Genomic DNA, 15,156 nt, shown 5'->3' with positions numbered 1-15,156 from the left:
TAACTGGCGGATTTGTAGTTCTATGTGATCTGTGTTTAGCAGCGATCTGCACAGGTTGAATCGCTGGTGACCATGACAACAGCAATATAACAAAAATTAACATATTTTGTCACGTCTCCACTAAATGCATGTTAAATCAAAAACGTTTAGATTTTTGCCGTGGAAAACAAGACTAACCAATTTTATCCATGTGTGATGTCTCATAACAGTGGTGTCTCTTGAATCTAGGCCCAAATGCTGACGCTACGGTCTCTTAAATAACTAAATGACCCCTTTGGTGGTTGTTTGGCACAGTTTAGCACTTACTAGCGGTCATTTCTCTAAATAGCCGTATCCTTTTTCTCCTCTCTCTAAATATGTGGCTCCAGTACCCTGGCCTGTTTAGCTGCATAGCCATATGATGCAGCAGGTTAACGTTCAGGGTCTTCACACTGATGCCAATTAAATCACACGAGTCCATTTAGGAGTCCATTATAGTAGCCAGTAGACATTCATATACTGGATCGCATAAGCTCTCCTATCTGTAGATTTTTGACCTTCTGCTGGATATGAATCTCTGACCTCTGTATGCTAACCCTGTGTTTTTCCTTCATTCTGACCTTGCAGCAGGCCTGGCCATCTGGTACTCAACAGATTCTCCTTCCTCCAGCGTGGCAGCAGCTCACACACACTTCAGTGCAACACGCCACCGTCATCCCAGACTCCATGACCAGCTCACAGCCTCTGGCTAACTGGAGGTGAGACAGCACTACATCAATTTGACTGTCCACCATTGCCTTTCGGTTTTGAGAAAGCGTTATTATTTTAAAAATAGAGTGCAAAATTAGTTCTTCAGTCATTTTCTCTTTTGGAAATTGATTTTTGACAGTGACTAATAAACTGTTGAAGAAGGGCCTATTGTGAGCTCTGATATTGTCAATCGATTGTACATGCTTTTGTTGTGTAATAGTGGAATTTGTGCTGAAAATTTGCAGAAAATTCCCCAATCTGAGAGAAAGCCTGTCAGTCATTTTTTAGCTCCACCCACTCCCCCCAAAAAAATCTAAATACATACAGCCATGAAAACAATTCTGATTAAATAAAAACTTGTGGATTTTTTAGGTTCAGGTAAAGCTTGACCCTTGACCACAAAACCAGTTATAAGGATCTTCTTATGGAAATTGAGATTTATACATTTTATATAAGCTGTAAAAATAATGTTTTGATAGTATATGATCATATTTAGCTGAGATACAACTTTTTGAAGATCTAGAGGGTTACCAAAAAATACAAATATATATATATATATATATATATATATATATATATATATATATATATATATATATATATATATATATATATATATATCGTTTCACAGCAAGAAGGTTGCTGGTTTGAGCACCTGCTGGGCCAGTTGGCACTCCTGTGTGGAGTTTGCATGTTCTCCCCGTGTTTCACATATAGACATGCGCTATAAGTGAATTGGATGAGTGTGTGTGTGAATACGAGAGTGTATGGATGTTTCCTAGTACTGGGTTGCAGGTGGAAGGGTGCACCCGCTGCGTAAAACATATGCCGGAATAGTTGGCGGTTCATTCTACTGTGGCGACCCCCAGTGTGCGAATTATACATCAGCGGGGGTCAAATTTTCCAGTAATGTTAGTTTGTGTAATACATGCTTTAGTCATTTATGTATTTATTTAAGTTAAATCTGTTTTATTAATAAAACATATTTAGGCTTTTAGTGTTTTGATATTTAATGTATTCTGACCTACAGTATTCTCTGATTAGCTATTTCAGAGGTTACTGTCGGCCAAACTATACAAACTATATGTCTAATTTAACTTTACTTTCAGGCTATATGTAGAAACAAACAAAGTCTTGTGAAAATTTACGGGGTGAAAATTTGTGAAAATTTTCCATTGGTGCTTTGTAGTTGACTTGTAGTTTCAAACTGTTTTTTTTTTTTTCTTAGACTGATTGGTGCGATTATGCATTCACAAAGATATGAACCTTAATAAGGGTAAAAATTATTATTTAACACAGATCAGAATGAACTATTTCTCAATATTAAAAGGTTGACCCCCATACATCTTGTTTCCATGTCCTCTAGAGGGGATTAAGGGTTAAATAGGGGGTTCAATCCCCCCCAAGCCCCCCGTAATTTGCACCCTGGCAACCCCTGATAAATAAAGTACTAGGTCAAAGGAAATTAATGAATGACTTATGTTCTTAATAATCCATATTTCTAGTTTTGATATATTCACTGAAGGAAAAATACTAAATATCTTCACAGAACATGTTCCTTACTTAATATTTAAAAAAAAATCTCGAAAAACTAAAGTCAGTAATTTGACCTTATAATTTATTCCATTTCAATTAATTTTCTTCCAAATTGCCCCCAAAAAATGTTATTTACACTTTTAAAAAATATATGAACAATTAGTCCTGCCAGCATATGTTTTTAGTTCATTGTAACTTATTAAACTATGTCAATCGTGTTTAAATTTAATTTTATAAGTTATGCAAGCAGTTTTTGGTCAGTTTAACATAATATAAGTTTAATGGACTCATAAGGTAAATTTGATTCAGCTTAAAAATTTCAAGTTAACCAGGAATTTTTTACAGTGTAGAGCTTTTTAGAAAAATAGAATAGTTCTGTATTACAATTGTATTTCATGTGGTTGAAAATCTGGATTATTCTGCCAAATATAGATTTCTTGAAAACTGGTAGTTTGCAAAATATTTTGAATATTCAAATATTAAGAATATGCAAATATTTAAGTAGAATTAGTGGCGTTTACATTAGCACCGTTGAACATGATTGTTATTAAAAAAGAAATAATGTTCTTTAAAGACAAAACAAAAGCTCTTACTATCAAATAACCTCATAGCTCGTAGTAGGTCTGCCTATAAATGTGAATGTACAAAATCAATTTCTTTATTGTGAAAATGAATGAGTTTTTTATTTCTGCAACCCAACTGTTCCACTCTATTCCATTTCGAGATGTTGATGCCACAGAAGCTTTCCTCTCTTGTTTGTTTTATTTAGCTGAGCAGATCTGCTAGTTTCATCATGCTTAATAGAGACTCCATTAGCATTTAAAAAATCTATTATATCCTCGCGAAAACATACTTGTAGCACGCTGATTATAAACAGGTCATGTGGAACTCAACAGATCTGATGATCCATATATTTCACTGTGATTTGGTATCGCAACACTGGGTTTTAATAATCTCCTAGATTATGAACTAAAGCAGATTGAATTATCCAGGTTGCTTAGTCTGCAAATGCACCTACAAAGCCAACATGCCTTTGAATTATTCATTTGAAAGGAAGGAAAGAGAATATTTTAAGTCTGATTCTCATTATATTCTGAATGGGTATGTAATTTATGTTGGGGTTTTTTTTGTATTAAAACAGTTTTTCTGGCTAGGTGAGGGTAATGGAGTCAGGTCTTGCTGACCAGCATGAAGTGAATGTATCACTGATGAATGTGTGCTGATATCTGCAGATCATCACATCAGCGCCTTAAGCTCAGCCTGGAGGGCTCGGTAGTCCTGAGCTGGAAAAGTGTCGCACTTTTACTGCAGAGATAGAGCTTTTCTCCGAGATCTCCTTCTGTTCTCTGCTTATCTGATGTTTATTGCAGGCACTGCTGCCCTCTTTGGCCAAATGTTGCATTGCATTTAATCCTCATTTAGATACTGTACATGATTCAAGATGATGATCATACCTGTCAACATTGGGATGTTAAAATAAGAGATATGCCCACCATAAAATAAGTAAATAAAATTTCCCCAAATCAATAAATATATATATATATATATATATATATATATATATATATATATATATATATATATATATATATATATATATATATGTTTGGAGCCAATTTATTGTAATTAAACACTTTAAATGGTTAGTGATAAGTTTTATTATTACTATTTACAAAGGAAAAAATAAATAGTATACATTAGCAGCAAATAAATTAGCAAACAGTTTAGCTTATTAAAATTAATAGCTACTATAAAGAAATAGAATCAAGTTATCAAATCTCATTAATCTGTTCTTCACTGTATAAATTACACATTCTGATTAAACAGCAACGAATAAATATTATTCATTTAGATTTTTGATAGGCGTCACTTTAAAAGATGCACTTTAAAAAAAAATTTTATGCTCATTTAACACAAAATTAGTTGTGTTTGAAAAAAACCCCCACCAAGATCGACATCTTTAGATGTTATTATTATTAATTATGTGGATACGTCTGTTCAAACATGCACCCAAAACCCAGACTTTCGCTCCACTTCAAATCGTATGTGCAGAATCTGTTTGGGAAAAAACGTCTATTTATCACTATAGAGTGCGTCGAGGGGTGCGTTTTCATTTTGCTGTAATGAAAAAGAAGGGAATCGTGCCATTTGTATATTTTCTTTCGTGTTTTCTTGCCTAAATAAAACGAATGCACAGAACAGACTCGCATTGAATAGCAATGGGCGCCCCCTGGTGGCTCAGCGGTATGGGTTGCATATAGGGAGGATCGGCTCTTAATGTTTATTGCCACCCTTCATAGAAAGAACGAAAATATGGGAAAATACCTTTACGGGATGTTAGCAGGATAGAACTAAAATACAGGAGAATCTCGGGAAAAACAGGAGGGTTGACAGAATACAGACATTATTCTATCTACATTAATTAGCAACATTAGTTAATGTGTTCATTTTTACTCATAGTGCATTAACTAATGTTAACAAGCACAATTTTAAATTTTAATAATGCATTAGTAAGTGTTATTAATAATAAATGCTGTACAAGTATTTTAGTTCATTTTTAGTTCATTTCAATTTTACTAACATTGATTAAAGCTTGTAGTTAAGTGTGTCCTTAATGTTAGTGCTTAAAGTTTGGGATTAGGTTTTATTTTATTAATCAAGAATGCATTACATTTATGACATTTAAATGTTTACAACAACTGCTGTTCTTGTGAAGATGTTTTCTGGTGGAAGACTGTATAGGATAAACAGCTCAACCATTTTTAACAGTGAAAATAGTAAGAAATGTGAATTGTGCATCAAATCAGCATATTAGAAAAACCTCTGTTGGATCACGTGATATTGGCGAGTAAAGAAATACTGAAATATCAACTTTTTTGATTTCAGAAAGAAATTAAAATGTAACTGTTCTTTAAAAAAAAAACTGCAACCTTGGTGAGAAAGATGCTTTACTTTTTATAAAAACATTACAAGCTCTTGCCAATTCCACACTTTGAAACATTTCTGCACTCATAAAAGGACATTTTTTAATCATGCTTGTTTTGTTTGTTTCAGGAATTCCCATCCCCATGGCAGCCATTACAATCCCATTATGCAACAGCCAGCCTTACTGGCAGGTCACGTCACCCTGCCCCCTCAGCAACCTCTTAATGTGGGTGTGGCTCATGTCATGAGACAGCCATCCAACAACCAATCAAACTCCAAAAAGAACAAGCAGCACCAGATGAACAACAGGTCAGATATCCCTTACTTTAAACAAACAAGCAACAAAAATGCACCAGATTTACTGTGTTTAGATTTGGTGGAAATCAGACAGGATATTGTTTTAAGTGTTCAACTTTGACGAAAAAACTTTTTTGGGATGGGGTGGCACAAGAATCACTGGGATTAAAGGGATAGTTTACCTAAAAATGAAAAATTACTGTTTACTCACCCTCAATTGCTGCTCTGGTTTCTTGATTCTGATGAACTATTAGGACAGTATTTGAAGAAAGCTGGAATTTGGTAACCAATCACTTAAAATAATAATAATAATAATATTATGGAAGTCAATAGTTACTGGTTTCTAGCATTCTTCTTTTATTTTTAGCAGTAAAACGAAACTTAAGCAGGTTTGTGACAAGTGAAGGGAGAGTAAACAATGATAGAAATTTTTTGTTTTATGGTCAGCTATCCCTTTAAAGCAATTGTAGTATAAAAAGGGAATACACAACTAAAATATCTGAAGGTTACACTACTGGAGGCAAACATGAGCAGAAAGTGGACAGGCCCTTGAATGACAGCACATCTGCAGCCACAGCACATTACTAGTCTTTCACATTAGTGATGCACAGGGAAGACTCCACATGTTGCTGTAGTCCCTTTAGGATGGCTTTAGGTTTCAGACACTTTAGAACAGCTTACCATCTTGCCAAGTCAGTGAAAACTGGAAAGTTAAGCTGCCAGTTAAATAGGGCTTGTCAGATAATTCAGGAATTTGCCAGCAGACACCAGATTAACAGCAACAACTTGCGGGTACATTTACAAGTGTTCTGTCATTTTTATCAATGTTTTTATTTCTCTAAATAGCTCACTTAAATGGATAGTTCACCCAAAACTGAAATAATCATTTGCTCACCCTTATTAAATAAATATATTACAAAAGTACTGATATTTTTCTTTCACAGGAACATGTCAGCGTACGACGTGTCCTCCACCCAGCCGGTGACATCACCTCAGCGCTCCAAACGGGTGAAAGAGAACACCCCGCCTCGCTGTGCCGTGGTTCAAAACGGCCCTCCCTCCACCTGCGTCCCATCACAGACCTGCACAGGCGGTGGATGGGGAGGTGAACAGGCATGTAGCACTACTCGAGACCACCACGGTCAACACAACCCACCACGCCAAACCATCATCATCCCCGACACCCCGAGCCCAGCGGTCAGCATCATCACCATCAGCAGTGACACGGATGAGGAGGATGACCTCAAACAACCCACTAACACCAGGTCAGAAAAATGGGTCGAGCTGTAATGAGACATATTTGTGAGCTAAAGCGGGAAATGATGTAGGGCATAATCTGTTTTTTTTTTCCAGTAGGAATTGATTAGATTGTGTTAATGTTTGGATTATTGAATAGAACTTAGCTAGATGAGGAGACTATTGTCATCTGTAGAGTTGCTTTATTTAAAGAATATGAACCCAAGCTGTTTAATGATTAATTAATTTTGCAGCATCAACAATCATTTAATTTTCAAAGTGTAAAGTAACTCATTACTTTTTTTTTTTAAAGTAATAATATTTAAGTTACTGTTTTGAAAATATAATGTGAGTTACTTGTTAGTTTAATTAATTAGCTTTAAAAAAATCATTTATTTATTATTTGTTATTGGCTTAGCCCCTTTATTATTCTGGGGTCGCCACAGCTGAATGAACCACTAACTAAGCTGAAAAGAAAATGAATGAATGAATAAATGAATGAATGAATGAATAAATGATTGGATGAATAAATGAAATGATACAATTCTTGAGGTTTTTTAGGACAACTTAATTGTTTTATGTTCAATCTACTTAAATTTAGAAAAACAAACAAGGTAACTTAGTTCCTTCATGTTGTCCCAACACAAATCAATTGTGTGGAACCCATCATTATGCTTATTCCAGACTTGTTTGAGTTTTCTTCTTCTGTTGAACACAGTAGAAGATATTTTTAAGAATGTTTGAAACTGGTAGCTATTAGCTATGCTTCCATCCAAAGACGCGAATTATACTTTGCGCAAAACTGGAATATTGCATAAACCATTAAAACCAGCTAAATCCACATCTGCTTTTTATGCAAAACCCTCAAAATCCACCTATTGGAACAAGACAGTGTAATTAGCTAAAAATGAAGATGCCATTAGAAATTATTTTACCAAACATTAAACACATTACACAAACCACCTGAAACTTAAAATATATAAATCTGTCAAGCAAGTGGTGCTTCATGACGTTGTGATAAATCAGGGAAAAAACAGAAGGAAAATGAATGAATGAAATCTGTCAAGTAAGTTCATTAATCGATAACATTAAACTGAAATGAATTAAATCTTTACTATCTGTTGTCATTTTTGATGTTTAGGATTTAGATTTAATGTAAATAAAATAATGTAAACATTGCAAATTTTGTAAGCTAAGCTTGGTAGATTCAAATAATGTAGTGTAAAAACATTGTGAAACATCAATATCTGTGCATTGTGCATTAATATAAAAAGCTTATCAGATTTATAGGTATTATGAAGTAATATAAATAATGTATAGTTTTATACATTATATTTATCTTTTAAAAATAGCTTAAAATAGCAAATGAAACACAGGGTAGGCTCACTGGGCAAAAAGGAGATGCCTCTAGGACAATTTTAGAAGCTGCCATTCATTCATTCATTGATTCTCACCATGCTTAAGGTCTTGGTCCTGTGTTTATCCTCATAGCATCCACGTGGGATAAAAGAACGGCATCTTAACTCTGTCTTTCCTGAAATGGAGTTGCAGTTTATTGTATAGTAAATCGGACTCATTTAAAGTAGTGGCAGTGTAAACAGGGCCAAAGATTCTTCTAAATACAGTGTTTTATGTTCAACAGGAAAAATAAACAATTTATATTGTTTAATGTGCTATATAAGTTAAGGTGAGCTTGATTAATGTTATTTGTTAATGTTTTTCCCTATCCTGTGTGCTTGATTTTGTCAAAGTCATTTCAGAGGCAAAGCTATTACAATTTGATGAACGTTTATAAAAAACTATTTGTGGAATCACTGATGAATCATGAGCTACAAGTCCAGGCTCCATTTTGACATTTAAATGCCTATTCAGATCAGGGAAAATACTAGATAATGCCTTAACAATGAATTATGGGGTTTGGGGAGCTTTATGTACTGCTCAACAAATACACAGTGAAGTATCATTACACAAAAAGTGCTTGAATAACCTCACAAGCAAACCACTTTGTTTGTATTTCTAACGAGTCACTCAAGCATTATAATTAACCTACGGTTTTATGTTGTTTACAGCACATCATCCAAACAGAGGAAGAATGTCATCAGCTGTGTGACCGTTCACGATTCCCCTGACTCTGATTCCAGCAATACCAGCCCTTACGCTGTGGACTCCCGGACCAATGGCCCCAACGCCAATGGCTACGACTCTAAAGGTGCAGTCCTGGATAACTACAGCAATGGGAACCCCCGCACCATCATCATCCCCCCGCTGAAGAGCCAGACCAGCGAAAATCTGGGAGAGTGTGATAGACTCTTGCCTGGTGAGACAGGGGAAAGGCTGATAAGATGACAGAGAAAAAGGGGATTCTGGCAGGGCCTGAATCAAGCATCAATTTAAAGTGACAATTCACTGACAGCCTCTGATATGCAGCGCAGATTTATGTGGCATTTCAGAATCTATGGGTTGTAAATATAGTTTGAGAGGTAATTCAGCTAAGCTTGCCAGAGGAATATTTTATGACAATGCAAGCTCAAGTGGGATGACTGTTATTGTTTTTTAAATAGTATTATACAGAGTTCAGGAATACTTTATAATTTGTCAGTCATAGCATTCTGCTGTGAAATACATTTTAATGATAATATTTACACACTTACTACAATTAACACAATATAATCTGTATTTTATATTTTTAAATGTATATATTCCACTTCTATTTAATTTATATTTAACACAATATAATCTAAATATGTTTAAATATATGTTATGTTCAGTGTTGCCAGATATAGCGGACTTTTTCCAGCCCAATATCTGTCCAAAACCCGCCAAAGCGCACAAAAAAACCCCCAAAATATTAGATTAATATTTTATTTAATTGTAATGTATTTAAATTAAGCTAGTTACTTTGACTGTGATATTTTTAACTATACAACAACCAACACCAGCAGTCACAGAACCACAGCAGGCCCCCTCTCACCCACAAACTGCACTTAATGTTAGAGTATGTTTTACTTTTGAAATAGGGTAAATTCGCCCCGGTTGGTGTTTTAAATTCTTATGAACATAATTAGGTGCTGCTTGTCAATCAGACAATGCTTCTAAGTTTGTTCTTGCTGTCAATTGTGGAAAATAATTAATAAAATGTCATGATGAACCCCTGTGAGTTTTACTGCAGGCGTTGCGTGATGTGTGTGCACAAGAGGGGAGTTAGATTTGTCGGTCACACTTTACAATACGGTTCATAAGTTAATGTTAATTAATGCATTTACTAACATGAACAAACTATGAATAATACATTTACTACCGTGTTTGTTCATGCTAGTTAACGTTAGTTAATGAAAATACAGTTGTTCATTGTTAGTTCATGTTAACTCATGGTCCATTAACTAATGTTAACAAGCATGGACTTGGATGTTAATAATGCATTAGTAAATGTTCAATTATGATTAATAAATGCTGTACATGTGTTGTTCATGATTAGTTCATGTTAGTAAATGCATTAACTAATGAACCTTATTGTAAAGTGTTACCGATTTGTCCAAGGAGTCCGATTTTGATACAACTTTCCTTCACCTCCTCTTGTTGTTGGGCGCACGTGGTTTGCGCTATGCACTGGTCACTACTAACTTAATGGAGTAGGAGCACAAGAGTTATGTTTTGTTGAATAAGTTGCAACTAAAAGTTTCGTTTCAAAAACACCCATATTTTGTCAATCCGCCAATGCCATTTTTTTACCCGCACAATCAAATTTAAAACCGCCCAATCTGGCAACACTGTGTTTTCATTATCACCTTATAAAATCTAAACAATTATAAGGAGTATATTGTAATAAATACATTAATTAATTTTCTTTAGAAAACAATTTATTTCTTTAGACATCTCTAATCCGATTATCGTTTATTTTTTTATTTACTTTAGGAAATGGAACTGTTATAATTGAGATGCCAGCTTTATTGTTGTTACTCATAAAAAAAAAATTGCTTAATATATTTGATCAATTCCAGCAGATGTCATGAACCACCAGAACTCCACCTACAAGTTCAAAACCTCCAATGGAGGCTTCTCTGGCAACAACCACACATCAGGAGGAGTGACAGGAGGTGGGGCATACCGGCAGCAGCGCACAGGACCACACCCCTTTCAGCAGCAGCCTCTAAATCTCAGCCAGGTATTTCCATTGATCATCTTATATCAGCTTTCTTAGGCCCCGTTTACACTGTCAGGTCTGGATGCCCAATTCCGATTTGTTGCCTATATCTGAATTTTTTTTGCCTGTCCATTAACACGTTCTTGTAATTGTGACCCATAACCAATTCATGTGTTCACACTTACCATAAAAATTACAATGTTGTGCATGCGTAAAGGTGGGTTTTAGCATCTGCGCCACACTAGCCTTGATTGAAGAAATTGTCTTGCTTTACACGGTCATAGAACAGATCCGATCTGTGTCACATATGAGCAAAAAATCAGAACTGGGTCACTTTTAACTGGTAGTGTAAACGGGGCCATAGATCATATATTAATCTATAAAAGTAATACGGTCATATCACCTCATTTAGGCCCAGCAGCACATGGCAGTTGAGCGTAACGGAGGTCACCGTCGGCAGCAGGCATACATCACCCCCACTATGGCCACCCAGGCGCAGTACTCCTTCCACAACAGCCCCACCCACACGGCTAACGTTCACCCGCACCTGGCCGCTCCACATCTGCCTGGGCAACCACACCTCTACACTTACACTGCCCCTGCTGCCCTGGGCTCCACTGGCACAGTGGCCCACCTGGTCGCTTCGCAGGGTTCAGCTCGTCACGCAGTCCAGCACGCCAGCTATCCTCCAGGCATTGTCCACCAGGTGCCTGTTAGCATGGGTCACCGCGTGCTGCCCTCGCCCACCCTTCACCATGGCCAATACCAGGCCCAATTTGCGCACCAGACCTACATCAGTGCTTCTCCTGCCTCCACTGTCTACACTGGATACCCGCTGAGCCCCACCAAGATGAACCAGTACCCTTACCTCTAAAGCTGAAACACTGGAGCCCAGCCAATCGCTGCTTACCATTTCTCCCCTTATCCCACCTAGAGACAGAGAGACATGCTGAAGCCTATCGACCCTTAACCCCATCCCCTTGTTCCTGTCATGCTTAAACTTGAAGACAATGAAGACGCCGACGGATAGAGGAAGTGTACTCTGAGAGGGAACAGAAGGGTACTGAGGAACTTTCTTTTCAGATGAGTTTTATTTCGCCTTCTCAAAAGGGCCAGTTAACGTTTTATTTCTTGATCTGGAGGTTTTGTTTCTTTTAAAACAGAAGGAGTTTTGTTTTGTTTTTCTTTCGCAACAAGGTCTCATCAACAGGCCGTTTGGGAGAGACAGAGTTCCATTCAGCGGAGATTTTGTTTGCTTTTCGCTTTCTTGAAATCATTCACTGACTGTTGAGCCGAGGTCACGACGTGGATGTTGTGAATTCCTACATGATTTTTTTTTGGATAAGGTGAAATACGGATATCTGCTGCTCTTCAAAGAAAAAAACAACAACGATGGCCTTGAACTGTCTTAAACGTTTCCAAATTAAATGCGACGAGCGGTATTGTGCATTCTCCGCTGCGCTCTCTCCGAAAAAAGAAGAAAAAAAACACCTGGAGGAAACTTCTGGAAATAGGACGACAAAACTTTTTAGTGTATTTATAGACTTTTCTTTGTTTTGTGTTCACAATTAGAAAAGGAAATATGTTTGTCATACCGTAGTTCGTTAGCTGGGCCCCTCTTTGTAGAATGTAGCAGTCTGCACCCGTTGATTTAATGAAGAACCTTTCTGATACCAATAGATACTCGTTTTTCCTCTTTCAATGTGATTGCACAAAGTGGTTACAATAACATAGGCATGTTCAACACGGTAGTCAGTTGTGCGTTTGCGTGCATGTGTGCGCTCAGCACATCTGTGCGACGTATTCCTCCACAGTCTTAGGTTTATCATTGTTACCTCGTAGTGCCTTACATATATTACGACAGTTTACTTGGCTGGAAACCCTCTAGAACCAGATGCTAGTCAGAGAGTTGGCTCCTAGGTTGAACATTTTCATCCGAGCTGTTTCCTGTGTGTGTGTTTTGTTTTGTTCTTTAAGTTCCAGGCGTAAGCGATAGCCCTAAACGTTATTTAAATGCTTCTCGTTTAGCGTGCATGAGGTCTTTTACATTTAAAGATAAACGTACTTGCCTGGGGTAATGAACCAAAGTCGTCATTTTAAAGATAAGTAACTTTTGTTCTGGATAGTGGATATAATTATATATAGCGTATTTACTGTACATACCGTAGCTATGCGTTTTAGTCACCTTGCGATCAATGCAATGACACCTGATTTATGCTGTACATGTCATGAAAGGGAGACTAAAAGTATATTTGACGGAAAAAGCCAAGTATCATTCAATCAGTTTGAGATCGGGAGCACAATTTGTTTAATATTAAAATAAAACACACCAGGTCTAAAGAGGTTGTCTGTTTATGGAAGGCTGGGCTTGAGCCAGAAGCAGAAATGGCTTAGAAACCTGGGAGGGTTCGAGAAGGAGATTCTTGTTAGGAGTGGATGAGGTTGCGAACTTGTGGATTTTGATGGGAATTGTTGGGAAGCGAGAGGGCGAATTCCACATTTTTAATGAGAATTAGCATGTTGGCTTTGAGCATGTTGGTATTGTAGATGCTGAAGGAAGCCGTGCAGCGTGACTGCACACCACACTCTGAGTTAAGTGCTCAGTCGAGGTTCTGCAAAGATCTGTGGGGTTTTGATTCTCACGTACACTTTAGGGGTCCAAACAGCCCCACTGCATGAGGATGTCAAGAACAACATGCACCGGAAATCAAAATTGGCTTAGTCTTTTTTTCACTGGTTGTCTTACTGTAGGACTCACTAATGCTACCGGTGTCACGTCAGTAAAGAAATAATGAAAGTGTAGAAAACTGTGGGCCAATGCTTGTCTTATTGCTGCTTAATTTAAAGTTGATATGCTAGCCAATCATTTACACCGTGTCCTAACCATGAGCTCTGCAGTAAAGTTATTTAAAAGATAAGAAAGAATTATATAGTATATTATTTATACTCTATCTTTAAACATATTGGTGTTATGTGTCATAATTAAAAAAAGAAAGAAAACTATGCTTTTATTCAAAATGCACTGATTGATCAAAAGTGAAAAAAGAGACATTTTTAATTTTACAAAATGTTATTTTAAGTATATGCTGTTCTTTTAAACGTTCTATTTTTCGAAGTATCATGAAAAAACTGCCTCACAATTTTTCAACATAGGCTCATTCTGAAAGCGTAGTCCTATATACATTTCTGGAGATCGGGAATTATGTAGCCAGAAGTACTCATGCGTACTGCATGAAATTTTTTAAATAAACACTACATGGCAGTATGTTGTCGTTCCTTTACCAGCTTACTTATTACCTTTGTATGGACGGCTTTTTAGCTGTTACCAGTTCGTCCAGTTAGCTCTTCATGTACATCGGTGGACTTTAGACTCTAAGAGGAGATGACCAGGTTGATGGGGTTCGAGTCTGGTGAAAAACGCTTCCAGAAAGCGGGTAAAACAAAAACAGAACACGAAAATTAAATGAACAAGTAAATAACAAGGTGAAAATGTGGTAAAACATGGTAAAAATCAGGCTTTTCTTTTTCTGAATTGCTTTTTAAGTTTGTCAGTTGGTTTTAGGAAAGCGGGTGGGCAGGTCAATCTGTGTTTTTTAAAATACTATTGGTTGGGTTAAGGGAAGGAAGGGGTGGGTCAGTCAGTCAAACAGTCAGTCAACAGCGCACTCTGGTGGAGAACAACAGGCACTTATGGCACTTGCGAGAGAAATTTGAGATCTCAAAAAGCGTACACAGTGGCCTCTCGTGGATTTGTGAAAAAAAAAAAAACTGCAAAAAAACGTAGTTCCTGGGAAATATTTAACGGTCTCCAGTAATGTACAGAAATGGCTAATGAGAACGCGCGACACACCTCCACAGTAAAGTGCGTGAACCCGCAACATGGTCTAACACAAGAAATACATGGCCAGCAGGGGGCAGTTATGTAACATGGTAAGCATACTGAACTGATCCAGTATACTGAGCACGTGAGCTACCTGTAAACGGTGTGAAAACGCCATTCTTTAGGCAGCTGTGTGTGTTATCTTATACTATAGAGTTTAACTGGTTAAAATGCCGATTTTAAAGTGTCTATTTAGGCTAAGTGCAGATAGCGCACCTCTTTGGAATAAGCTGTATACAGAGTTACATTATCAGAATGAGCCTGGGTTGCAATTTCTACAAAAATATTAAGTTAATGAAAAATAACAATAGCTGTAATAAATGTTTCTTCGCCAAATGCAGCATGATAAAATGATTTCAGAGGGATTGTGTGAAACTGAGGACTGGAGTAATGATGCTAAAAAAGTGCTTTG

The 15,156-nt window shown here is 36.8% G+C and overlaps 1 protein-coding gene across 4 annotated transcripts in view; it reads left to right on the top strand.

The window, feature by feature from the left end:
• The window catches only part of hipk2 (homeodomain interacting protein kinase 2), a 184,135-nt gene extending 170,090 nt beyond the window's left edge, over positions 1-14,045 (top strand). For 2 of the 4 annotated variants that reach the window (XM_005158993.6, XM_005158991.6), the window contains exons 10-15: positions 607-737; positions 5,320-5,499; positions 6,432-6,752; positions 8,793-9,040; positions 10,725-10,885; positions 11,277-14,045. In XM_005158993.6, the coding sequence (XP_005159050.2) occupies positions 607-737; positions 5,320-5,499; positions 6,432-6,752; positions 8,793-9,040; positions 10,725-10,885; positions 11,277-11,738 (1,503 nt within the window). In that variant the 3' untranslated portion in view covers positions 11,739-14,045. 4 annotated transcript variants of the gene reach the window in all.
• The last annotated feature ends 1,111 nt before the right edge of the window (positions 14,046-15,156 follow it).

This window comes from Danio rerio, chromosome 18 (assembly GCF_049306965.1).
Source record: "Danio rerio strain Tuebingen ecotype United States chromosome 18, GRCz12tu, whole genome shotgun sequence".
NCBI classification, from domain to species: domain Eukaryota; kingdom Metazoa; phylum Chordata; class Actinopteri; order Cypriniformes; family Danionidae; genus Danio; species Danio rerio.
The sequence above is the reverse complement of the archived record's forward strand: the minus strand, read 5'-3'. Positions and strand labels throughout refer to the sequence as shown.